The sequence below is a fragment of the Eubalaena glacialis genome, chromosome 3 (assembly GCF_028564815.1).
Source record: "Eubalaena glacialis isolate mEubGla1 chromosome 3, mEubGla1.1.hap2.+ XY, whole genome shotgun sequence".
In the NCBI taxonomy this organism is placed as follows: Eukaryota; Metazoa; Chordata; class Mammalia; order Artiodactyla; family Balaenidae; genus Eubalaena; species Eubalaena glacialis.
Window position 1 is genome coordinate 84,719,741 of NC_083718.1, and position 26,986 is coordinate 84,746,726.

General features: G+C 55.5%; 1 protein-coding gene across 2 annotated transcripts; it reads left to right on the top strand.

The window, feature by feature from the left end:
• Positions 1–1,191: 1,191 nt before the first annotated feature.
• On the top strand, positions 1,192–24,082 carry RORC (RAR related orphan receptor C). 2 transcript variants are annotated; one of them, XM_061186009.1, is made up of 11 exons: positions 1,192–1,270; positions 3,549–3,578; positions 14,799–14,884; positions 15,204–15,345; positions 16,584–17,096; positions 17,323–17,444; positions 18,334–18,466; positions 18,631–18,738; positions 18,920–19,030; positions 20,396–20,505; positions 23,380–24,082. In XM_061186009.1, exons 1-11 carry the CDS (start codon positions 1,231–1,233, stop codon positions 23,539–23,541), a joined length of 1,557 nt encoding a protein of 518 aa, XP_061041992.1. In that variant the 5' UTR covers positions 1,192–1,230; the 3' UTR covers positions 23,542–24,082. The 2 variants fall into 2 exon arrangements, with proteins under 2 accessions (XP_061041992.1, XP_061041993.1); XM_061186010.1 differs by having other exon boundaries at positions 18,631–18,702.
• The last annotated feature ends 2,904 nt before the right edge of the window (positions 24,083–26,986 follow it).

Sequence of the window (26,986 nt, forward strand, 5' to 3'; positions counted from 1 at the left end):
GTCTCTGGGAGCTACCCAGGAACGGAGGTGTTGATAGTAGCAGAGCGTGAGGTTCCAGGGTGGGGCACGAGTGGAGGATGGTGAGGGCAGGTGAGGGAAGGGACAGCTGCCTGCCCTCTCCACGCCAGATGCCACGTGCACCATGCTGGGGGGAGTGGGCTGCAGTCACGAGGCTGAGGCGTGGCTGGCTCCTGCTCTGCTGTTTACCAGCTGGGAGTGAGAGCAGGAGGAGGTGCCAGGGAGCCTCCCCACTGCAGCCTGGCTTCTGGCCAGCCGGCCTGTTGGGTAAGCAGGAGAGCCAGGCCCAGCTAATCAAACTTTGGGCCGAGGCTGTGCAGGAGATTAGTGGCATCCGGGTCCCGCGGAAGCAGTATCCTGTAGTCCTCCACAGAGCCCTTCCTCAGCGTGGGTCTGCCCAGTCTGGGAGGGTCTCCTTCCCGCAACTAGTGCAGTGTAGCATGGCTCCACTCCTCTCCCGTCCCATTGCTCCTCTGCCTCAGCACGCTCCTCCAGGCCTGCCCCCAGCGCCCAACAGACCAGGAGGATGTGGAGGCATCAGGGAGCCAGGGAATTCTAGGGAAGGGCAGCAAAGGGCAGAGGCTAAGCAAGCGGAGGCCTCAAGGAACCCAAGAACCATGGAGACAAGTCTGACCTCATCCTGTAGAAGAGGCACCATCCCCCAAATAAGCCATCCCGTCTTCATCTCTCCCCTCCCCACCTCCCCTGTTCCTGTCACCTGTCTTGGTCAAGTAGAAAGCACATGATTCTAAAGTCACAGAGACCTGGGTTCAAATCACAGCTCAGCCACTTATTGTCCTTGTGCAAGCCCTTGGGCAACTCATGACTATCTTTGAGCATCACTTAGCTTATAAGCATCACATAGTTATCTGGAGCAGCTATGCTGGCCTCATGGTGGATGTTGGGAGAATTGGAGAAAATCACGAATTTACATAAAGTGACCGGCAAAGGGCCCAGCACACAGAAGGCGATCGATAAATGCTAGCCCCCTTCCCATCACCTATCCTGTTTCTCCTCAAGGCTCCAAATTCTGTTCCTCCCATCTCTCCCCTTGTCCCCTCCTGATGCCAGGATGCTCTGCCAGCCACTCCTTTCCCCTGCCTGATGCTGGGCCAGGTGCTCCCTCCCTCCTCCCTCTGCCCTCCCCTGGGCCCTGCTCCCTGCCCTCCTGGGCAGCCAGGGCAGCAAGGACGGCACCAAGGGAGTTGCCCCATGGACAGGGCCCCACAGAGACACCACCAAGCCTCGCAGGGTAAGAGGCCCTACGGCCCTGCAGGCAGGTGGAAGGGGCTGCCAGGAGGTTCAGAGGAGAGGGAGAGATGGCAAGAGACTGGTCGGGAAGTGAGGAGGGAGGAGGGGCAAGCAAAGAGAGAAGGAGAGAAAGATGAGTCGGCAGGGGAAGGCAGGCCGGTGAGAAAGGACAGGTCTCAGGTCTCGATAGAGACTGAAGGAGAAATGGGAGGAGGGGCTGGGGACCTGCCAGAGGAGGAGAAATAGGAAGGGGGAGAGACAGGAAGCACAGGGAGGGGAAAGAAGGGGAGAGCTGAAGAAGGAAGAGACGGGTGGGATGGGGGAGGAGAGGGGAGCAGAGTCAGGGAAGCTGGAGGGAGGAAGGGTCCACGTCCCAAGTGTGAGCGCCCCCTGGGAGAAAAGGCAGGCACTGCTCATCTGGCTGGGACCCCAGGCAGCAGTGGGAGGCTGACCACTCCACCTTCTTCTGTTCATTCAGCAACGGAGGAAGCCGTCCTGCCTGCAGGGATGACAAAGGGTCGGGGAGAAAGCAATAGAACCCTGTCCACCACCCTTGCCCACCAGCCCAGCACATTCCTCCCCGCTGGCCTGGGGGGATGGGGTCTCATTTCTGCAGAAAATGTGGGGCACTCAGCCAGGGGCAGCAGGGGACGGAGAGTCAGGCGGTCCTTGGGCCCGCAGATGGTCTAACTCAGAGACTCTCTCGGCAGGATCCCAGGGCCACGTGCTAGGTCAGGTGTGAGCGCTGAGGGGAAAAGCTGCAGGGCCACCTGGTGTAGGAAGAACTCCACTGCCGGGGCAAGCACGGGGACCACCCCTACCCCAGGCCTGCTCTGAGGCGCAAGGCTGGAGGCCAAAGAGACGATGCCACGTCAGGGAGGAAGCTGGGTGGAGCCAGGCAGGATGGGTGGGGAGGCGGGAGGGGCCGGATGGAGCCACTCCCTCTCTGGGCAGTCCTCCCCCCACCCCATCCCCGGCAGAACCCAGGCCTTCAAGTCCCCTCGCCCGCCCCCGCCCAGGCCAGCAGAGGAAGCCTGCTTGTAAGGAGCATCTCCTGGGCAGAGAGACAGTGTGTGTGTGTGCGGGGGGCCTTGAACGGAAGCGGGAGGGGGGCGGGTGTCAAAGACTGGACAAGTAGAAGGAAAAAAACTACAGGAGAGCAGAGTCAGAGGTTAGGGAAACTATAGGGGCCATAAGGCAGGCCTGCAGGGTTTTCTGAAATGAAAGACTGGCCCTGTGCTCTGTGAGGAGCCGCTGTGTGGATGTAAGAAATGCACCAAGGCCTGGCAGGGGAAGCTTCTTCTCAGGGGCTCCCTTGGTAGGTGTTTAATAAAAGCTAACCATATGGATGAATGAGTGACACGCTCCCCCCCACTCCAACGAGGCTCCAGCTAAGGCTTTCCCCTCAGCAGCTGCCCCTCTGGAGGTCTGTGCCTCCCTGCCCACCCCGCATCAACCCGCCTGTGCTCCCTACTGCCTGCCCTCCCCCTGGACCAGCCACACACAGCAGCAGGGCGGCGGTGGGGTGGGGGTGGGGGGGTGATCCTGTCCTCTGCAGGCTGGTGAGCCAGTGGAGCCAGAGCCTGCAGGAGGCATAGCAGGGGTCTGTGCTTGCAACTCTCCCTTCCTCTTCCCCCTAACATCCTCACTACCCTACCCTCAACCACCACACCTCTGGAATTCCCAGCTGCTCTCAGGCACAAATAAGCAACCAAGAGCTTGAACTCCGGCTGCGGAGTATTTATTGTGCACCTCTAAGGGGCAGGCACAACAGAATCACAAGATGAACAAGGCAGACACGGTCCCTGCCTCCATGGGGCTCACTGTCTAGCAGGAAAGCCCCGTTTCACAGATTTCACAATAATAGCAGTGAGATGATGTGGTGAGTACCAGGAACTCAAATGCTCGTGGTGAGTGTGTAAGCACAAAGGCAGGAGGAGTTCTCCAAGGAAAAGACATAATCAGGAACCTGGGGGATGAGAAGTTATCTAGATTGAGGAGGGGCAAGGGAAGGGCATTCCAGGCAGAAGGAATAGTGTGGAGCAGTCCCAGAGTAGTGAGGAGCCTGGCACTTCTGAGGACCTGGAAGAGACCTCGTGTGACTGTAGGGCAGAGAGTGAAGAGAGGGGTGCAGTGGAGGGTGGTCCTACCTTCTCCTCAGATGGCAGGTTCTGCTGGGAAGGAATGAGGTGGGGATGAGGGCCTGGGCATTGGGGAGTGTCTCTCGGTCCTCCGTGGTCCTCAACCTTTGGCCCTGACCCCCTCTCTTCTCTTCACAGAGCTGCTGGCTGCAAAGAAGACCCACACCTGTGAGTAGAGAATTGGGGTAGGAACTGGTGCTGGGGCGTGGAGAGATGGCAAAGAATTCAGCAAGGGTTCCAGGGAGGTCCGTGTAAAAGAAAGGCGCGTGCCTTGCACAGAGATGGAGCAGCTGGGCAGAGATGTCTGGGCCTGAAGGGAGGTGGAGCCTAGAAAAACGGGGGAGATGGGGAGATGGGGAAAGGAGGGGCAGGGGTGAAGAAACCTCAAGATCAGGGCAATCGGAAGAGATAAGAAAGAAGCCTGAAGAGTGAGAGGGAACATCGCAAAGAAACAAGGAGAGAACAGTGAAAGCGGGCCATGGTAGAAGGAGAGGAAGCTGCTGGACAGAGGCACAGAAGACGCAAGGGGGTGGGGCAGATCGCTGGGCCAGCGGGGAGACGGGGAGGCAGGGTGGCCTCAGGGACTCCGGGAGCCTGCACCAGGCTTTGTGGAGGCAGAGCCAGGTTTGGTGTTCATCTCTGTGGTTAACACATCCCGAGGTGTGAACAAGCCTGGGGCCAGCCTGTGCAGGGCTAGAGAGCAGGAAAGCCTTCATCTCTGTAGGAAACATACAGATAGGAACACTCTGGGTCCTGGGGCCCTGAAAGACTGAGGCTACAGCGTGTGAGAAAGGGGTTAGAGCTCAGGAAGGACTTCCCAGTGGATACTAGCAAGTAACATCCTCTCTAGGGAACTCTCAGCACATCATATCTATCCTCCTAGTTCATGGGAGAGGCTACTCCCCCAGAAAATGCACCCACTGCACCTTGGTCTCAAAGCTCATGTCCCATCCACATGCCCTTACCAGCTTGAGGGCACTCTGAGGAAGGCCTTCTAAGCATCCTTGAAGTGATGAGGACAACTCTGAGGTAGGAAAGGCCACCTGCATTTCTCTATGGCCCTCCCTTGGATTGCCTACCAGTTCCCCCTGAGAGCTCACTGCAGCTCCTCCTGCTGTCAAAACTGCCTAGAGCTCCCTGTTCCAAGCAGAGAGATCTCAGAGGGCAAAAGCACCACCCTCCTCCCTGAGCTGGTCAGACAGGGGCTGGGGGGCCACCGGGAGACTACATCCTTCTGGTGGGGGGGTTGCTTTGCTCAGCACAATCCTGATCGGTGCCTCACCTGCCCCTAGCCACAGGGCCCCACGGAAATGCTGAGCAGGGCCCTGGGAGGAAAGCGGGTCAAGGAGTGACGCGGGTGAGGTGGGGGAGGTGAGGACCAGGGACCATATGTGGGTGGGGGGAGATGGGGGACTTTCGGAGCATCTGGAACTGGAAGAGCCTCAACTCCATTCCTACCCTTAACCCCTTACCGCAGAAACCTCGGCCAGGACCACACCCCCTTACCCCTTCGCAACCCACTGGCCCCGTGCAGCCACACCCTCACCCTACCCCCACCGATGAGTGTCCTCCCCCAAGCCACTGCCCAGCTCCTGAGAACCCGAGGAAGGCCAGCGGGGAAAGGCTTGTGCCAGGCTGAGGAGCCGTGGAGTCCCGGCAAGATCAGAGACCTCTTAGGAGTTTTGGCCCAGAGAATCCAGGAGAGATGAACACCTCCTCCAGGCCCAGAGGCTCTGAAAAATGGGCTCCAGAATTGAGACAGCCCCCCAAAGGGGGTCTGAGACAACCCCAAGAAGGGAGGAACCCGAGAGGGACCCCCAGACCAAGAGGGGGCCTGATTACTAAGGGATCCTGAAGAGGGAACCCCGAGGCTGAGGTACCCCACGGAGCAGATATGAGGCTCAGAGAGCCTCTGAAGTTGACTGGCTCCACAGAAGGACCCCAAGGCCAAGAAACTCTACAGAGAGATTCGCACACCAGGAGACCCTCGTAAGCAGACCTGAACCAGAGAAAACTTCCCATTCCTCAAGTGGAGTCTGGGGCCAGACTGCCTGAGTTTGAATCCTGACTCTACAACTTTACTAGCTGTGTGACCTTGGGCAAGATACCTAACCCCTCTGTGTCTCACTTTCCTCATCTTTGAAATAGGTATAATGGTACCTACCACATAAAGTATTTTTTGAGGATTAGCTAATCCACATAAAACATTAAGAACCATTTCTGGCATATGGCTAAGCATTATCATCATCATCATCATCATCTGCATTCCAATTTCAGCAGTTTTGCTCCTGAGGAAATTTCTGATGGACTAACCCCTCCTACAGATAGTGGCATTTGTCTGATGATTATTACTGCTGCTATTATCATTTATTCCCTAGCCCAGGGCATGCACCGTGTCTGTAGGGAGGGCGTGAGCATGGTAGGTGGTGGGGCAGCCTCCCAGACTGCATCTCACTGAGCTCGGCTCTCGGCAGTCCACAGGGTCACAGGTGGCCCCAGGCAGACATTCTGTGACTTACCTCTAGAAATATCCCTGTCCCTGGAGTCACCTGGCAAAGAGGGTCAGGCTCTGGGATCCTCGGGGGGAGGGGGAGTAGGGACCTGGCCCCAGGCTCGCGTGAGCTCCATTCCGGCTCCCCAGCCAGAACTACCCTGGCGGGTGGAAACAGCTTTTACCGCGTGTGTCTGTCGCCTGTGGTTTTGGAATTTTCCAACGCCCCCTGCGATTGGCTGCCCCGCCCCTCACACTCTGCCCCAGGCCCAGATTGGCCACATGGGGCGCCTGTCATCCTACCCGCTACCCCCAGAGGGGTGGGGGGGTGGAGCTGGGGGGGTTGTCACTCGGCCACCTGTGGGGTGCAGATCTTAAACCCCCCGCCCAGAAGCATTGGGGGAGAGCTAGGTGCAGAGCCGCGGCCCGCAGCCCCACTGCCAGCTGCGCCCCATCCCTGGAACACCCCCGCTGAGAAGGACAGGGAGCCCAGGCGGCAAAGCCCACGACTCAGTCATGAGAAGTAAGTGAATGGGCCACCCGGGAGAGGGGAAGCCTGGGGCCCTCTGGAAAGGACGGGCACCTTGGGAACAGTGTGAGCAGAGCTGAGTGCTCTTCCCTGGCAGGGTGTGTCCCGGTTAAGGCCAAGGTCTGTTGGGAGATGGGTGGAATAGTCGGGGAGTCTCGCTCCCTGAGCAGTTCTCTTAGAGCAGCCACAGTAAAGGGACTATTGAGGAACTCCTGTGTCATGGGTTCTGCAAAGGATCTCCAAGAGTATCTGAGGTACCCTGCCCCTCGTTTTACAAAAAAGAGACTGAGACCCAGAGAGGCCCAGTGCTTCACCCCAGATCACACAGCTGTAGTAGGTGGAGGCTGGTAATTAACAGGCAGCCTGAACTCACTCCCCTGGCTCCCATTGCAGTGTTTCCCTCTGTGCCTCCAAACTGCCTGAGAGTAGGGTGAGAAAAGAGTCCGGAGGAGTTGCTGTACCCTGAAGCGGTGGGACAGTGAGGGTAAAGCCAGGTCAGCAGGCAAAGGCAGTCAGAACCCCAGCATCCAGGCCTCTGAGCCATCACATTCTCTGCCCAATGCAGGAACAGGATGACCAAGTGGAATCCAGCCAGGGTGCTCTGTGTGTGTGTGTGTGTGTGTGTGTGTGTGTGTGTGTGTGTGTGTGTGAGTGAGTGAGAGAGAGAGAGAGAGAAAGAGAGAGAGAAAGAGACCCCCCCACCCCAGGTTCAGATGCCTGTTTGATGAGTAGGATCAGACAGTGGAGATGGGAGCAAAAAGCCCTCAGCTTCACCCATTTCCTGGCCCGGAGCCATGGGCCAACAGCTGGTGGGCAGATGTCTGGGGTCCCTGTGCCTTCTAGCAGAGCAGGGGTGGGCAAGTCGCCCTTGTAAGGGAAGCCAGAGGACCTCTCAGAGCACAGGGCGAAGGAGGAAAAGGGAAGTCCCATGCCCCTGTGGCCTGAGGCCTGAGGTACCCCCAGCCTCAACCTGGGGTCTTCCCACAACCCACAGAAGAGAGGCCATATTAGATCCTGGAAAGACCCGTGGGCTGAGTCTAAGGACCAGGTTCTGGTGCCACCTCTGTCACAGATTAGCCTTGTAGCCTTAGGCAAGTCATTGGGCCCTTGTCTCCTGTAGAACAAGTAAGCTGAATTTTAAAACAAAACCAACTTTGGGGAAGCGCCCAGTTCTGAGGGCCCAGGACCAAGGAGAGAGCTCTGGTCTCCTGAGTTAGGCACCTCCAAGGGTAGTGGAGGAAACTCAGCTCTCCCAGAGGGTACACAGAGAGGCGACCAAGGAAAGGAAAGAGCTTCACTTCCACGTTTGGGACGGAGACTCCAGTGCATGTGTATGAGCTGGGGCAGGTCAGGAGGGGTGAGGAGAAGAGCCAAAATCTTCCACAAAAAGAAGGGCCTCTTGGGGCTTCAGTTTCCCTTCTAGCTTCTTCCCATTAGCAGCAAAGGTTAGCAAACCGGTCTTCCCAGAAATGGTCTCAAATCAGCAAATCCACCCTGGGAAGCAATGATCAGATGTGCTTCAGAGCGTGGCAGGAGGGCAGGAGTCCCTGGGACTGGACAGGGGAGACACTTGGTCAGCTCTACATGATATCCCCCTGGGCAGTAGGCAAGAGAGGGGTCTCCTCCAATCTGGGGGTTGGTACCACTGGTCCTTCTCACTTGGACATCCCTGGGTATCTCATAGCCCCAGATTATCTGACTGCCCTGACCCCCTAGGGAGTACCAGCCATCACCATGTTCTCTGACCTTAGCTGGGGCGGGCAGAGCACTGGGGTCTTGGGACTGTGACACACCCAAAGACCCAAGGGTCAGACACACAAGGAGCAGAAATAGATCAAGAAATAAAGAGAGACGCAGAGGCCAAACTCAAATGACGAAAGACCTATGAAACACATGGGGAGAGAGTGATGTCCAGATAGAGATATAACTGGAGAAATGCCAGGAGAGTCAAAACATTGCGGTGTCTAGCCTGAGACAGAACTGGAATGCAAAGATGGAAAGGCACACAGATGCAGGGAGAGACAGAGAGGAAAGAAAGCTGGCAGGAGAGGGGAGACACTGAGTATTGATCGGGTCTAGGAAGGCAGGAAGTGGGAGGCATGGGATTTATAGAAGTTCTGAAAGAATGATACAGGCTCTCTGCCACGGCAACCTGCTGGTCAGGAGAGAGGAAATGTCCATTAGCCAGAAAGACTCCCCAGCCAGCCAGAGGGAGGGTGGCCCCATCAACTCACTCTGGGGCGCGGCCGGTGTGGAGCCAATAGACATGAGGCCCCGGCATTAGGCCTGGATGGGGAGGTGGGAGGACGAGGGGTACGAGGTTGCATGCCTGTCTTTGCTGTGCCCTGATCTCTCTCAAGTCTGGTCATGATAATGAGGAGCCATGGGCCAGAAAGAAGTCCAAGTCCCCGGGTGCCACAGACCTCAGCCTGAGAGCCCAGGGCCATCTGAGAACTTTACAAAGGGCCCCCTCCTTCCTCGCATCACTGTTGCACCTTCGCCTTTTCCTCTCTTCCCATTCCTAACGGGACTCCCAAACACCCCCAGCCCAAGGCCCTAGATGTTGGGAGCATCCCAGCCCGTCCCACCACAATGAAATGTGGGTGTTGGTGTGGCTGCCCCTCCCAGGGGCTCCCTCCCCCTCCCCTGCCCCCAGGCCACTGCCTCAAACAGGGAACGGGGACTTTCCCATGCTAAGAGCTCTCCAAGAAAGGCAGCCCTGGGGTCTCCTCCCGTCCTCCAGTGACTAGTCCTTTCTGAGATCTAATCTCCACTCCTCCTGCTGCTGCAATGCTGCCCCTCCCTGGGACTCTGGGCTCAGAAAGGATGGAAATGTCTATCTGGGAGCAGGGACGGCAACAGGGCAGGGCCTCGGGGCCAGAGCCAGGGTCCTTCTGGGTCCACTGGTCTCCTGCACCAGCAGAGGCACTCTGGAGAGGAGATGCAGCCCGGAGGCCGGGAAGGCCACTGATTGTGACGTCTGGGCTCCCACTCCTCACAGCTTCCTCCTGGTGATTCATGCCCTCCCCCCAGCCACTGGTTGTTTTCACTCAGTTTTTTTGTTTCCCCTCCTTTCTCCTGTCCCAGACTGCGGGGGTGGCAGGGCACCAAGCGGGGGGGTTTCAGGTGGCTGGCTGTCTTTCGTGGCTTTTCAAAACCCCAGACTCTCCCTCGCCCACCTGAGTTTTAGCTTCACTACTTTCTCAGCCTGGGATCTGGGTGTATCAGCAGAAAATTCTCACCATGGGCAGGGAGGAGCATTCACCAGGGACAACTGCTTCTCTCCTGACCCCCAACCCAACCCTCCCCCTCCTGCTCTTTGTGGCGGTGGGGGAGCCCACCGCCGTGGTTTCCAGCTTTGCAGAAGCTGCGGGAACTGAGAGCTGAGAAAGGAGGGAGGCTGGTGACAGGCTGGGGTACACAGGGGTTCCCTGGCCGGAGCTGTGGTCTCCGTGGGAGGAGAGGGACTAGTTTTGGCTGTGGGGTGAGGGAACCCTAAGCTAAGAAAAGAGATGCATTCCTCTTGCCCACTCACTCATTCGTTCCTGCAGAGAGACCTACCAAGGTGTGTGAAAGCCAGGCCACACCCCAAGGGAGCTGTGGTCTCCCGAGTAGCCCCAAGTCAGGAGCTCTGGTGGGATGGGCGAGCCATGCCTCCTTGGCCTTAGAAGCCAAGGGTAAAGGCAGGAGGGGGCTGGCACCACAGAAGGTGTGGGACAGAGGGAATAACGTCTCTCTGGATCTTTAGACTAGACATGAGTCTTGGCTTTAGTTCCACGGGTGTCCTCCCTGAATTCCGTTCCTAGCCCACCCCCTCACTTCACACTTTCCCCTGCAGCCGGTAACCTTGTCCCCCATCCCATTCTGCCCAGTGCATTTGGGCGTCTCATCCTTATAGAGTGTATGGCTCAATAGTTGGGGACACTGGCTCTCAGGTTACAGAGACCTGGGTTCACATGCCAGATCTGCCACTTCTGGCTGTGTAACCTTAGTCAAGCCGCTTACTCTCCCCTGGACTCAGTTTTCTCATTTGTAAAATGGGGACAATACAAATAGTACCTACTTCACAGGATTGCTGCGATCATTAAATGAAAAATGTATGTAACGCCTGGCACAGAATAAGAATTCAGTCAGTGCTTATGTCTATCTTTATTACTCCCCCTTAATCAATGTCCATTGGAGAAAAGGAGAGAGAAAGAGAAAAGAGGAAAAGCCTAGCTTTAGACTGATGGGGCACCAGGAGAAGACGAGGACCCCAGGGTTCCTCTGGCTGCATCCTTTCTCTACCAGAGCTGGGGGGTGGTTCCGGGGTTTGAGGGGAGAGATCCCCCTGGGTTGCAGCCCCTCCTCTGCTCCCACCACTTCCTCTCTGTGGCGTAGGGCACCTGGACAGGGCCCAGGGCTGTCTTCCTAAGGTGGCACAGGGCCAGGCTCTGGATGCATTCAAAGAGCCCTATCAATGAATCTCGCAGCTGTGAGAAAGGTGAGATTAGAGGAGGCTGGCGGGAGGGGGGACAGCCTACTTTGTCTCTACCGTATTTCCCCACACAGGAGGTGCCCAGAGGAAGCTCCCTGGGGATCCTTCAATCCCTGAAGCAGTCCAGAAGAGATTCATTTTCTTTTCCTAGTACCATGTCAGAATAAAGTTTTAGAGGTCACACTGGATGGCAGGGAAGATACAAGAATGAGCTGGGGAAGAGACCACCAACCCCACCCTTATGCCCCAGAAAGAGGCATAAACAGGAAGAGAGACTAAATTCTTGCTACTCAGAAAGGTAGGGTGAGGACCAGCAAGCTTGGGCACCAACCAAAATCTTGTTCAGATGGAGAGCCTGGATCCCCCTCAGACCTGCTGCGTAGGGACCTGCATTTTAACAAGCTCCCTAGGTGATCTTGTTTAAGACTCAGAGGTCTAGAGTCACGCAGTCACTAGGTGGTTTCGGGAGGTATCATGTGCACAGGGGCATTTCTGCCTCCTTGGAATTGGAGGGTTTCCTTTGGTGGGCCCTGGGAGAGAGCTACAATGTGAGCTACAAAGATCCTCCCGAAGCGGCAAGTGAGGGCGGGCAGAGTGAGGGCTGCTGCGGGAGCCGTGCTGCAGGGGCTGGCCTAGACGTTCCTGACCTCGGCTTGGTTCTAGTTCCTGGCACTGTCAGGCCCTTAGATGGTAAGTTCCTGGCAGGCCAGGCTCCCGGGAAACAGCTTGAGTAATCCTGTGATTACTCAGCTCCCCTCCCCAATTTGCGTTCCCACCACCTGCTGCTTCAGGGACAGGGCTCAAGGGGGAGGTTTTGAAGGTGAGCTACCCGAGGTGTTTTTCAGCTCTGGCTCCCCCCACCGCCACCTCTGCCAGTCCTCTTCCCGTTCTCTCCCCTCCCCTCCTCCACAAGTCACACTCGTGTGCACCGGTACTTTCTCTTTGAGGTTTTGGGTAGATGGCATTGCCGGGGGACAGGTGGCAGGGCCAGGAGGGAGGAGTAGGATAAGAGGGCCTGACACTGCCGAGAGGGCCAGGGGCTGCGCATGGGCCCAGGACACGAGTGTGGGTTTTTCTGTGTTTCTGCGGCTCTCTCTCTCTCTGGGTCTGCCTCGGTTGTCTCCTGGTCCCCAAACTCTTGGTCTTTCTAGCTCAGAGGCTAGAGGATCTGACCCTCTAGCCCGAAACCCCTGATCCTATGTGCCTGTCTCATTCCCTGTGTGCCTGCCTCACTGTGTACCTCTGTCTCGGACTATGGTTGGGGAGCATGGGGGAGTGGCTGGCCTGGTGGCTGGGGTCTAAACTCTGGTGTCCCCCAAACATGGGTATTTGTGAAGGTGGTTTGTGGCTGGCCACATCATCCTATGAGAAGGGCGAGGTCTTGGTGACACTGTTGTGAGGTTCCTAGGGCCAGGACCAGCAGTGAGTCAGGCTGTGGGGCAGAGAGATGTGTCTGAGTTACCCGTGTGGTCAGCTCACACACGCACACGGATGTGGCTCTTGGAGAAGGGAAGAGGCAGGGAGGCCTGTGGTTGAGGACTGGGCTGGAGCCCGAGTTCCCACTGCGGCTTGGCCTAGTCTCCCTCCCGCTTACTTTTTTGGGTGACCCATGTTGGTTTCTGCCCTCTCTGGGCTTAAGGCCACCGAGGAGAGAGATCCCACGGTGTTGGAGAGGAAATGCGTTGGGGAGAGGCAAGGGCAGACTCCACAGGGCACAAGCACTTCTCTTGGGCCTCAAATGCCTTCTGGGTTCTGTGCCCACTGCTGTGCTTGGTGGTAGCCAGCACACACAGTGCTCGCGGCCGCGCTGTGCTTTCCGCAGGTGATACCACATACCCACGGTGCTACCGTCCATCACCCCCTGGACAGGCAGTGAAGGCTATGCTTACCTTTTACTGGCAAAGGAACTGAGACCCAGAGAATCCAGTGGCTAGACGTGCATGTGCCCCCACGTTCTCTGCCCCTTTTCCGGGTACCCAATCCCCCCCTTGTTCTCTCTTCCCTCCATTCATTCCAATCTGCTCTTAATTTACTGGAAAGAATCTGAAAGCTCCCTTGCTGTCTGTCCTGGATGATCACAGCCTATTGTGTGGGTGCTGGGCAGACTAGTGGGGCTGGGGCTGAGGAGAAGGCTCGAGCTCTAATGGAGGGACTTCAGACACCTATGCACCCCGTCCCCCGTGAGAAGGCAGCTGCTTACTCTGACTCAGCTCAAGGCTAGCCTGAGGGGATGATGGTTTAAGGATGATGGAAACAATATTTCAGGGAGTGCCACGGAGCCATGGTCACCCTCCCCACCTCACATCAGCAGGTCCTATGCGCAACCAGCGTCCAGGCCTGGACCAGAGAAGAGTTCACAGGACTGTGGATTTGCCCTATAGGCAGGCTGCTGCTTCCTCTGACCCTTGGGATCAGAGATGAGAAGGGGCTATGGTCCTAGACCAATTTATGACGTGCTCCACCCCAGGCATGCCCCCTCGGGGGGGAGGCAGCAGGTTAGCAATGGAGGAGAGACCCACATGCCCTTAGGAGTGATGAAAACACCTAAAAGGGACACCAGCTCTGCCCAGTGCCTTCAAAGATTGGCTGGGGGGAGGCTAATGCCTGGTCCCTGAAACTCAGCAGAGAGCTGTGGGCATTGACAAGGATGGGGCAAACCTGGGGCCAGTAACCAGCCACAGTGAAGGGAGCGGGGAGGTAGGTTATAGTGAGCTCAGTGGGAGAGAGGGGGGTCCTGGCAGCCAGTGAACAAACACTAACAAATATGCACGTGTGCACACTGGCTCAAGCAGACATGCCTATTGGCTCACGAACCACATGTACCTTTCATGTGTACACATACACACACACACACACACACACACACACACACACATGAGGACCCCTTCAAACATGCAACATGCCCACTGATGTGTGTGCCCCAAAAGTCATATACACAGAACAGCCGAATGGAAAGCTATGGGGAACTGGGATATAAACCCAGTTCCTGGGTAAACTAGCGGTATGAACCTGGGCCAACCACCTGATCTCATTTGGCCTATTCCTTCATCTGTGAAGGAAAAAAAGAGGTTGAATTTGATGGTCCGTAGTCCCAGCCAGTGTTAACATTCATGATTTGTGCACACACAGTGGGACGCAGAGGCCCTCGTACACACGTAAGCATGCACACTCTCATACGTGGAGACTCGCACAGCCACCCTCTGCTCTGGGGCCAGGAACCTAGGAGGCCTGTTTGATCCGCTCCCTGGCTCTCAGACATCCAGCAGAGCTGGCTTGTTGACCCCACTTTCCTGGGCTCCATCTCGGCTCCTCCTTACCCTCTCTGGGGCCCACCCAGTGGACCCTGCCCCCTTCGGCCCGTGGTCTCTGCACAGCCCCTCCCTGAGCCTTCACTGCCCAGCCGAGGATGGCTGGCATCTCTACCTGTCCCCCAGGTGCCTCCTGCCTGGTGGACCACATCTTCCCACCATGCCCCACACTCTGCCCCTGTGGGCCGAGCCCCAGTGGGGGAGGGCGGCACAGAGGAAGCCCCTTGGGCGGGAAGCAGGTGTTGTGAAGCCGTGAGGACTCCTAGGTCCCCAGGCAAGAGGGAGGCAACTAGAGCTTTTCATCTTGAAGGGCTGAACAGGTGGCCTCTGCAGCTGCTTTCTCTGCCCCCGTAGAACTGATACAACCCCCGGCCAGCCCGGGAAACTAAAACAGCCTCCACAGACACTTTGCTGAGTGGCATTTGGCATTCACTCCTTCATCCATCTTGCAAGAGGGAAACAGCAAGCTGGAGCGGGGGAGGGAAGCAGGGGAAGCACCGTGTCCCTGTATCTGCCCCCCAGGTATAGGCGGTAGGATACACTGAAGGCTCCTGGGCTGACCTCTGCTCTTTCCCTCTTCTAGCACAAATTGAAGTGATCCCTTGCAAAATCTGTGGGGACAAATCATCTGGGATCCATTACGGGGTTATCACCTGTGAGGGGTGCAAGGTGAGTACACACACATACACAGTCTCTTCAGAGGTGGGGAGAAGGGCCTCGGCGGCCTTTGTTCTGCCTGCAGGGCTGGTCTCCTGAGACAGCTAGAGAGCTGCCCAGGTGGCACCTTGCCTGGAGAGCCCGGCGCACAGGAGGGCCTTGTCTTCAACTAGGGAAGTGATTGCAGGACAGATTACAATGGAGGAGAGAAAACTAAGGCGTCGTGTAAGATCTGGAAAAGGTGGGGCTAGAGCTTGCGGGCTGCAGGCACTTGGGACTGAGCTGGGCCTGGCCCAGATCAGCAGCCCTGGTCTCCACCTGCCTTCCCCAGGGTTTCTTCCGCCGGAGCCAGCAGTGTAACGTGGCTTACTCCTGCACCCGTCAGCAGAACTGCCCCATCGACCGCACTAGCCGAAACCGATGCCAGCACTGCCGCCTGCAGAAATGCCTGGCCCTGGGCATGTCCCGAGATGGTGAGGCCAAGCGGGCAGCCCCCGGGGCTTCAGTCTCCAGAGGGGCAGCCTGACCTGCTGTGCCAGACAGGGGTTAGAACGCCCTTCGGGAGCTCCGTCCCTCCCTCTGGCAGGCCCTTGTCTCTTCCACTGTTCACCGGGGCAGTGGGCAGGCTACCCTCAACAAAGGTCTTCACAGTGCCCAGCTTCAGGCTCTGCTACAACAACCCTCCTTTCCCCAAGGTCCCAGACTCTTCATTTTCTCCTTCCTCGGGATGGAGTCTCCTCACCCGACTCCCCTGTGACCCAGATCATCATCTTTCCCTCCTGCCCCATGGCTCCAGTTCCAGCTCCGCCTCCCTCCCTAGTGCCCCATCCCCAGCCTGGGCCAGGGGGAGGTGGCTGCGAATGGGACCAGAGTTGGCCTGAGAACAGCCCAGAAGGCTGAGGCTGGGGAGGCCGGCTGTTCCTGGTGGCTTTTCTCCACCTTCCTCAGCCACTGCCCCCTCGCAGCCCCCAAACCGCTCCCCCGGCAACACCACAGAAAGAGCCCAGGCTGGGGCTGGGGGAGACCTGAGGTGATGTGGAGCCAGAAGGAGCCTGTCAGCACTTTTCAGCGCCCAAAATAACAAAGTGAAAGGAAACACGCAGGGTTGCAAAGGGGCAGGCGGGGCGACGAGGGGCTGTGTCCCCACACCTGGGAGGGGTGGCGGGCAAATGAAAAGGCAGGAAAGAGAGAGCAGAAGAGGATGTTCAGAAACCAGCCGCGGAGCCTGGGTTGGGCTGTGGTGAGTATCTAGGTCACCAGGGAGCCTGCAAGCCTGACCACAGGGGGACCTGCGTTCTCGGCTCTCCTCTTCCTCCGACCCTCCTAGACAGGCGAGGTGACCCCAATACGGCTCGAGGCCCCCCACTCAGCCACCCCCAGCCCCATATCAGGTGGCCAGGGCCCTCAGTCAGGACTCACTGCTTGCATTCTGCCACCAGCAGAAGCTGGTTTCGAGCCAGGAGAGTTTGCCCAGGAGACTGAAATGTCTGGGCTGGACTGAGCCCCGAAGCAAACCAGAGTGAGAGGTGGGAGGGGTCTTGAACAAAAGTGCCCTGAAGGGAGGCTCTCAGGCAAGACTGGAGAAGCTCTGCTGGGAGTCAGCTATTCAGGGAGCAGCAAGTTAATCCTGTGATGATCCAGATGCCTACTCGCTCTGCCCTGTACCCTGTCCTCCCCCCTCAAAAACTCCTGATCCCCGAACCTCTTTCAGCTGTCAAGTTTGGCCGCATGTCCAAGAAGCAAAGGGACAGCCTGCATGCTGAGGTGCAGAAACAACTGCAACAGCGGCAACAGCAGCAGAGGGAACAAGCGGCCAAGACCCCTCCTGCAGGAGCCCAAGGAGCAGACCCCCTCGCCTGCACCTTGGGGCTCCCAGATGGGCAGCTGCCCCTGGGCTCCTCGCCTGACCTGCCGGAGGCCTCAGCCTGTCCCCCCAGTCTCCTGAGAGCCCCAGGCTGCGGGCCCTCCTACTCCAACAGCTTGGCCAAGGCCGGGCTCAACGGGGCCTCGTACCACCTGGAATACAGCCCTGAGCGGGGCAAGGCCGGGGGCAGAGAGAACTGCTATGGCACAGGCAGCCAGCCGGCCCCTGACAGGTGTGGACTCCACTTCGAGGACCCCAGGCACCCTGGGCTTGGGCAACCAGGATGGGGCCCGGACAGCTACTTCAGCCCCAGTTTCCGCAGCACCCCAGAGGCGCCTTATGCCTCCCTGACGGAGATTGGTGAGCCCCTGGGGAGGTAGCTGGGGAGAAGGGAGGGGGAGGAAGATAAGGGAGGGGCTTCCAAGACAGGGGCCCTAGTCAGCACCCTGTGTAAACCAGATGTGCACAGGGGCCTCGGGGGGAGGCAGAGCGGGGCTAGGCCAGGCAGAGGAGTGCCCTTTGTACGGGAAGGGTAGGAGCTGGCTGAGATCGAGCCCCTGCTTTCCTCCTCCTCCTCCGGCCCCAGAGCATCTGGTGCAGAACGTTTGTAAGTCCTACCGAGAGACGTGTCAGCTGCGGCTGGAGGACCTGCTCGGACAGCGCTCCACCGTCTTCTCCCGAGAGGAGGTGGCTGGCTACCAGAGGAAGGTGAGGCCAGGGGACCGCGCGGGGAAGGGAGGACCTCCCACCACCACTGGGGGGTCCAGAGACAGCCACCTGCACACGCAAGTGGGCTGGGGCAAGGCAGGGTATCCCAGAAAAACACAGTGGGTACCGCTGTTAAGTATGCACCCTAGCAGTTGGGTGAGAGCTTCTCCTTAGCTCCTGCCTATGGTCATTTTACGCGGCCTTCATCCTACCTCCCCCATCACCCCGACCTTGGCGAACAGACCTCGGCCTAAGCTCCTTCCTCCTCCGTCAACAACGACAAGAGTCAGAATCCTGAACAGCATTTGTTAAACGCTCCTTCTCTGCCAGGCACTGTGCTGAGCGCTTCACATAAATTATCCTTGACCCTAAGGACAACCAACCTATGAGGCTGGCATCTATCTCTGTTCTTAATGGACCGAGAAACTGAGCTCAGAGGAGTTCGTGGACTTACTCCTCATCGCAAAGTAGTGGATCTGAAAGCAAATTCAGATCCATCGGGCTCCAAAGCTTGTTCTCTCCGTCCTGTCACTCTGACAACACCTCCTGCGCTAAAAGCACTTGTTTGGTACTGAACTTGAGTATGTCTTAGTCACCGCAACAAGATGCACACTCTTTGAGGGCAAAGCTGTATCTCAGACGTTTGTTAATTCCCCACAACAGCTAACTCTGCGCCAGTGGCTGGTGGGCGCTCAGTAAGCGCGTCCAAGTGACAGGAATTAACCTGGAGTGCACATTTGTGCTAAGAATAGGCTAAAAACATGGGTGCTGAGAATGTGGTGGTTCAGAATCTACCCCCTGCAGTTTATCTGTCTGGGTTCCCAGGGCCTTGGGGGAGGGGCCCGGGCTCATAAAGAGGGCTACAGTGGGACCCCCTCCTTCCCTGCAGTCAATGTGGGAGATGTGGGAACGCTGTGCCCACCGCCTCACCGAGGCCATTCAGTATGTGGTGGAGTTCGCTAAGAGGCTCTCGGGCTTTATGGAGCTCTGCCAGAATGACCAGATCGTGCTACTCAAAGCAGGTGCCCAGGGAGAGGGGGCAGGCCTGGGGGCAGTGGGGACAGATGAGGAAACGGGCAGGGCTGAGTGGAGGGAGGTGACTTAAGGGAACTGGGACACTGAGGGAGACAGAGACAGATTCCTGGCCGTGTTTGATGGTGTACCTGCCTTTCTCCCCACTCCCCAGGAGCCATGGAAGTGGTGCTGGTCAGGATGTGCCGGGCCTACAATGCTGACAACCATACAGTCTTTTTTGAAGGCAAATACGGTGGCATGGAGCTCTTCCGAGCCTTGGGTGAGGGGCAGGGGGAAATGAGAGAGAGGAGTCGGATGCCAACCCCATCCGAGGCTCGGATACCCAGGGCCCCCTCTTTTCAGGACAGATTGCCCGCTCTGCTCCAAACACCAAGGGGCGGGTGTCCTCGGGCACTGTGGCCTCACCCACCTTGCTCACTCTTTCGTTTCCACCCCACCAGGCTGCAGCGAGCTCATCAGCTCCATCTTTGACTTCTCCCACTCCCTGAGTGCCTTGCATTTTTCCGAGGACGAGATTGCCCTCTACACGGCCCTCGTCCTCATCAATGCCAGTGAGTGTCACTGGGCTTGGGTAAAGGACATTCGGGCAGTGGGGGGGGTGGCGCCACAGATACTGAAGAGTCTGGACCTTCGCTTGTGGTTAAATCTGGCAAGTCACTTTAAAGAGCTGAATGAGCCCCCCTGAATATTGCTGTAAAAATATGAGTTAAAATAAAGACACAGAGGAGCCTGACAGAGGGAAAAGAGCAGTGCAGGCGGGGTTGGAGAAGTGGGGAGACGCGAGGAAGAGAGGAAGTGAGCCATTTCCCTGGGAGAAATTAGTCTGCTTGTGAGTCCCTGTCAGTGACTCCATTGCGGCCGCACGTTGGAATCACCTGGGGAGCTTTAAAAACGATTGCTGCGACTCTGAGGTCATTGATCTGGGGTGCTGCCGGAACACCAGAAGTTTTAACAGCCTCTCACAAGTGATTGTAATGTGCCACCAAGCTTGAGAATCACTGCTCTGTGTGAACTCATTTCAAGACTACATGCCATCGGGAATTCCCTGGCCATCCAGTAGTTAGGATTCCACGCTTTCACTGCCGAGGGCATGGGTTCAATCCCTGGTTGGGGAACTAAGATCCCACAAGCCCCGTAGCGCAGCCAGAAACAGAAACGAAAAACAAAACAAAACAAAAGACAACATGCCATCATGGCAGGACTCTGGATGTCCGCTCCACTGGAATGGAGTGGGCTGGGTGAGCCAGCTGAATGCTAAGGATTCAGAGAACCTGGGGAAGTGGGTTGAGCTGCTAACCCTAGTTTGCAGACCAAGATTATCAGTCTTCTGGCTCTGCCAATGAGTAGAGACCTAAACATTCCCCTTGAACTGGAAATAAACACTTAAAAGATGACTTCTGGGTATTTTATGGAGTCAGGGCAAAAGGTGGTTTGTCTCTTGAAGTTAGCCACAGACTGCTGCAGAGGCCTTGCTGCTGACCTAGGTGGCTTCACAAAGCCCATCTCCTATCTGGGGCCATCCCTGCCAGGTGGCGGGGAAGAGGAGAGAACTTTTTTTTTTTTCTTCCCCACAGCAGAGTTTTAGTGCCTAGCTTTGAATTAGCTATGTGAAATATCAGGGTACCAGGGATAGGGCAGCTTGGAACTGGGAGATTGGAATGTCTTATCCCTTTCATCTCTCCCCAGTTTTCCTTGTAGAAAGCTAGCCCAGCCCAAGGCCCCATAGCTTACCATTATCAAACCAAGACACACACATTCACACACACACACACACACACACACACACACTTACACTCTCTCTCACTCAGCTAGGAAGATCTATATTCAGCACAGATGTCCAGAATGACACACCCTTTTGGGGAAGTTAACGTCCATGTTCTTTCTTTTTCTTGCTATGGTCCCATCCCCTCCTTCAGACCGGCCAGGGCTCCAAGAGAAAAGGAAAGTAGAACAGCTGCAGTACAATCTGGAGCTGGCCTTTCATCATCATCTCTGCAAGACTCATCGCCACGGCATCCTGGCAAAGGTAGGAGCAGTCCCTGGGACAGTGCCAGATCTGTGACATCACGGCTTGCGAGGGCCATGGTCTGAGGGTCCAGAGGAGGAAGTGCTTGAGTGCTAAGTTGTGTGAGAGAGCTTGCAACAGCTTGGGGGCAAGGGGACTGATCAGTCACTTCCATGTGGGTAAAGATGGGAAGTTAGGGAGCCTGGAATTGGGAGGGACCTCCAGGGAACAATTCAGTTTAATAGAGCCACCGCTTACCCAGCACCTGCTTGTACCGTGGAATGGAAAGATACAGAGATGCCGTCCTTACCCCCACCAAGAGTTTTTAATCTGCTGTGAAGAAGAGACTCGTGTACCAATGACCCTAACATAGAGGAGAATGTGTTATGGGATATAATAATAATGCGATTAACAAAGTGCTTTCACAGATATGCTCATCTTTATGACACCTCAGTCAGTAAGATAGGTGTTAAAATCTCCCTGTAGTGATAAGAAAACTTAAATGACTTGTCCAATTTTATGCAATCATAAGTGATAAATGTTAGGTTTAATCCCAGGGCTTTTTCTACCGTATCCCTGTGCCCCTAATATAGTACTACAATAAGAGATATTGGGGAAATGTGAGAGCATGGAAGAGAGATTAAAAATAACTTGAGGGTAAAAGGAGTGGGTCATAAATGCTTCCTAGAGGAGGTGGCATTTAAACTAGGCCATGAAATATGTAAGATTTTAACGGGCCTTCAGGGGGTGGGACAGGCATTCCAGGCTTAGGGAACAATATGGACAAAAATAAGGAGGCAAGATAATGCATATACGGAGAATAGTTCATGGAACATTTTGACTAAAGTGTAAGGTCAGGAGCTGGGATAGATTGATGGGGGCAGGAAAGTAGCAGAAGACAAGCTTGAAAATTAGGTCAAGGAGCAAATCAGAGAGGACTTTCAAGGCCATATTAAAGAGTTAAGACTTTATTTCCAGGCAATGGAGAGCACCAAAGGCTAGAGGAATGATATCATCAGAGCTATTATTTAGGCAATTTAATTTGGAACCAGTGTAAAGGAACCATTTATGTAACGGTTCAAGCAATGGGCACTTGCTATGTGCCAGGCAGAGTGCTAGGTGCTGAGAATACAGAAATGCCTTAAACGACAGGCTCTGCCCTAAATAAACTTCAAGTCTGGTAGAATAGATTAGGAGGAGGAGAACCTGAGAGAGCAGTTGGAAAGCAAATCTCTGTTGGATCCACCTTCAGAATACATCACCTCCCACTGTTACCCCCTAGCTGTCAGTTCTCACTTGGACCATTAAAGAGGCCTCCTTAACTGGACCCCTGCTCCATCCCTGTCTGTCCTACGGCAGCCACACAGCACTGTTCGCAGTGCTCCTAGAGCTGCCCATCATGCTGAAAATCAAATCTAGAGTCTGTGTCATGGTCGACTGGCCTCATGATGTGTCTGACCCCCGACTTCTTTTCTCACCTCATCTCCTTCCACTGCCCTCTCAGTCACCCGTTCCAGCAACACTGGCCTCCTTGCTATTCCTTGAACACATCAAGCCCGGTTGCTTCTCAGGACTTTGCTGTTCCAGCTGCCTGGAAGGTTCTTCCCCCAGTTTTCCAAATGGCCTGCTCCATCCCTTCATTCTGGAGAGGTTTTCCCAGACCACACCATACAAAAAGCCCTCTACCCATCACTCTGCTTTATTGTTTTTTAAAGAAGTTTTCTAACATATATTTATTTTCTGGCTCCCTCACTAGAATATACATTTAATAAAGGTAGAGATTTTATTTTCTTCACTGATGTATCACCACGGTCCATCACAGTTCCTAGCCAAAAGGGTCTCAACAAATATTTGAGAATGAATGAAAGAATGAATGAATGAAGCTGTTGCAATAGCCCAGATAAACGCAAAATAAAGCAGGAGGAATGAAAAGAGGATGAATTCAAGAGATTTCAAGGGATCCCATGCTGCCTGCTCTTCCCTGACTGTCCCTTTCCTAGGCAACTAAGCTGGGGAAAAGGGGGTGGCTGGTGAGAGGTATTTTTAAGGCTCACTTGGTTATACAGGAAACTGCAGAAGATAAATGGTTTTCTCAGCCTTTCTCTGGTGAGGTCTCCCTGCCTCTGTCTCCTCATGGCTCTCCGGGCCTTTTTCATTCCCCTCCACTGGCTGAGTGCTGGCAGTGTTGGTTTACTATTTGCAGTGTTGGGTACCTGCTTGGAAATTGCTTAGTCCAAACAAACAGTTATTGAGCATTTGCCATGTGCAAGCAGCTTGATAGGTACAGAGGATACAGAGAGAGGGAGGGAGGGAAGGGAGAAAGAGAGACCCTACCTAAGGAGTTTAAATCTAGGGTAGGGAGACAGACAAATTGGAACATTTTCCTAAAATGGGATTTCAGTGCTGCACAGAGGGAAACCCAAAGGAAGGGCCCTTAACCCAGGGAAATAGTCCTAGAGGAGGTAACACTGAAGGTGAGTAAGAATTAGCCAAGCACAGAAGAATTGGAAAGGCATTCCAGGGGAGGGGAACAGTATCAACAAAGGCAAAGAGGCACGTAACATTATATAACAGAGAGTGACAGAATTTCACTATTATAAAAGCATAAAGTGTGAGTTAGAGAGTCTTTAACAGGGCTCATCTTAGGAGTAGCAGGAACACCATTTGGGGGTTTCAGCCAGAAAACATGTACCTGTCCCATAGCAGTTCTCGCTAGCCTCCAGTTGCCTGAACACAGACCTACCCCTACCAATGGGATCTGGCTGTTCCACAAGTGCCAAGTGTGCAGGGAGAAAGCAAGGAGGGTTATCCCAGCCCAGGAAGGATGGGGGTACTTCTCTGCTCTGGGGACAGAGCTGTAGTACTGACCCTCCTTCCCCATCAACCCATGTCCAGCTGCCACCCAAGGGGAAGCTTCGGAGCCTGTGTAGCCAGCATGTGGAAAAGCTGCAAACCTTCCAGCATCTCCACCCCATCGTGGTCCAAGCTGCTTTCCCTCCGCTCTACAAGGAACTCTTCAGCACTGAAATCGAGTCACCTGAGGGGCTGTCCAAGTGACCTGGAGGAGGGACTCCGTTCCCTTCCCTAGAGCCTGGTGGCTCACCTTCCCCTTGGCCTTTTCCTTTCCTGTGTGCCCTGGAGGGTGGTCTCTGCCTGTTTTGGGGGGGTGAGCAAATGCGGAGACTGGCTTTCTGCCCACCAGCCTGCCTGGCAGCGGGCCAAGAGCTAGAGGGTGGGGATGGAGGAACGCCATCTCCAGCCTCAGCTTTGTCCTGGCTCCTCTCAGCTTCTGGGAGACCTGGGGTGGGATACAAGGACCTCTAGGAGGACCTAGGTGTCCTCAGGACAACAGGGGGATCCAGGACACCCTGGACAAACAGAACTCAACTCTGGGCTCAGAAGCTAAGAATAGGCCTTTGAAATACCTCATTGCATTTCCCTGGGGGCTTTGGCTGGGGCGATGCATCAAGCTCAGAGACTGGCATCTGGAGCCCAGAAGGACCTGTATATAACATGAATCTGGATCTTTAGATTTTCTGCCTTCCCCCTTCCTCCCAGCTCAGCAAGGAAATTGTTGGGAACCCTGGGGTCTAAAAAAGACTAGATATGTGGAGGGTAAGGACGGGATGGGGGTAAGGGAGGGGCTGGGGACAATATTTTTATGGGATTTGGGTATAAGGATAGGGTATGACGAAGGCCAAGAGCATCACAGACAGACAGACAGACAGAGAGTTAGAACTCAAACTTCTTATGTGCACTTTAAAAATAGAATTTAGTGGTTACACAAATCTGATCAGAGACACACGTCCACATACATGTGAAACACATACTCACACACTTAACCTGTAGTCATGCAGCTCTATAGACGCATTTAATCTGACACAGTCTCTGTCTTCCTTGAGGTCACAGATCAGAGGAACTTAGTGGCCTCAGGGAAGATCCCAATCCTGAGGGACCCCAGAACATTTTCACCTGGTGCCCCAGTTCACCAATCTTAGACGTGGGGTGGCCCAAACTCTATCCCAGCCCCAGCTGTCTTCTGTCAAAGGAAACCCTAAAAGAAGAGATGGCTGGACACTGATAAGTCAGAAGGCCAAGGACAGACCCCCGGAGGACCGTCTGGGCCCCATCCTCCAGCCCTGCTCTCGTTATGGAGAAAGGCAGCAGATGCGATTCCACCACTCTGTGCCTGGGTACCACCAAGTCTGGCAGGGTGAAGGAGACCTATTTCTCCAGCCGTGATCTTGCCCGAGAACTTCTCTTGCCTTTATAAATAGCTGTGAGCCCTCCTCTGAGGGATAAACAGCAGGTGGTCAGGACGGTTTTGGTTTTTTTTTCCTCTCAGGGGAGGGTAAACATAAACCCTAACCTGTGCCATTCTTTATAAAATGACTTCAAAGGCAAGAGGCATTGCTGCTCTGCAATCTCATTCCCGCGTGAGGACCCAGGTTCCCAGCCCTGCCAGCCATCAGCACTGTAAGAAGTCTGCACCCACCCTGAGCGGTCCCCCACTGAGGCGTGGGAGCTGATCCTCAGGAGCCCCCCACCGAAGCCGTCTCAGACTAAGCTCCACAGTGGGTGTTCTGGGCTGAGAACTTTCCCCACAAATGATACCCACAGGGAACATTTAGAATGAGAGGTTACACAGAACTGCCCCGCATCTGGGAGACTGAAAGACAACCCTACGGAAAGTGCCTGGCCCCAGAGCTCCGCAGGGGGGAATCAGGATACCCGAGAGACCCTGCGGAGCTGCCCAGCAGCTTCCACTGCCGACCCCTCCACCCCTCGGGGCTCCGGAGCCTCCCTCTGCGCTCCCTCCCCTCCACTGCCATCCTGAAGTGGCGCCTGCTGCAGCCCTCCCTGGTTGCTTTATTTATTTATTTTGCACCAACAGGGTTGCTGCAGACTCATTCTCGCCTGGTTTAAAAAGAGAGAGAGGAGAAAAAAAAAAAAGGAGAAATGCTTTCTGGCTCTTCTCTCTACCTCGGTCTTGGCAGCAGCCGCTGCAGCAGCAACAGCAGCATCGGCCGGCGGGCAGGGGGGCAGCGGGGAGAGAGGCGCACGGGGAGGTGCGGGGCAGAGGTGCGGCTCGAGTGGGACGGGCCCCCAGCCCTGCACAGATGCAGTGCCCAACTTGATGCCACCCTCCAGCTTCTCTGGTAAGTGCACCCACCTCCTGTCCCAGAGCTGCAGCTGCCATTCTCCATAATGTTCTCAGAGACAAGGCCAGACCCGTCAAGGCTAGAGGGCCTGTGCCCACCCCAGGCCCAGCCAACCATCGATCCTGGCCCCATAGGACTTTGATGGGAAAACTAAGACGGCCCAGGTTCTCGGGAGGGAAGGACTCCAAGGAGACCTCCCTCCATTTCCCGGGTGCTCTCTCTACCTCTGGGAGGGGTTTTCCTGCAATCCGTGTGGATATTCCAGAAATCTTACCTCCAAGAGCCCCCTCCCCGTGTAGGTCCCCATGCCTCACGCAGGTCTGCTTTAAAGAGGATATCCAGGATCAGATGTGTCTCTGGACTGCCACATAGAGACAAGAAGAAGAAAGCTCCCTGTTCCTTGAGGGTGATGCCCCAGACCCCAGCCCATACAAGGAGAGAAAGTAGTGGTCCTGACACCTATCTCTTCCTGCAAAGTGGCCGGAAGCCAGTCCTGTAGCCGTGGAGATTGGCAAGGGAAGTTTATGATTACATTAGCGACCTTTAAAGAGAAGGGGCCAGATCCCCAGCCCCTGGCCCAGCGGGCTTCGGAGACTAAGAGGACATTCACAGGAGTGGCAAGGAGGGAAGCTGGGTTACATGCTTCGCTGCACTTTTGCTGAATGCAGGAAAGAAGGATGAGCAGGAACTGCAGCAGTAGTGATAAAGGGCTAGCTGTCAGGTGGACTTCCCAGGGGAATGAGGGTGGCTGGGACATTTCTCTGCCTGGAGAACTCTTAGCATGCCGTCCATACCTGTTAGGTTGGGATAGGGAACAGAGGGGTCTTCTCAGCAGCCTCTGCCGTGCCATCCTTTCTCACACCCAAGCCTCAGAATGGTGTCCTACATCCCTCTGCTCTTGGGCCTCTTTCTTCCGTTTCTGAACTACTACAGTCCTCTGAAGTAGCTATAGCGTAGCCACCAGAATGATCCTTCTAGGAGAGGGTATAGAGTGGGAAATAAAGGGGAAGAAATCACACCATCTCTTAAACTGCCTCTCCTAAGTTCCACCTGGGAGAAAATGGGCCGTGGGGTAGAAAGCTGACCCTGTAGGGCCCAGAAAGCCTGAGGCCTGAAAGGTCAAAGGTGATTGGGATCTGCGGCTAGAAAGAAACCCAGGCCTCCTGCCTCAGTTGGCTCTTGTCCTATCTCTGTAGCATCCCTTGCCAATTCCAATACCTCCCCTCCCTTGGGGTCCCGGTTGTCACTAAACAGGGTGAGTCTATGGGACCTCTTCTCCATCACCTCAGTCAGGCTCCAGTGGTCATCTGCCTGATTTTGCCCAGGCCCCTGGCACCCAG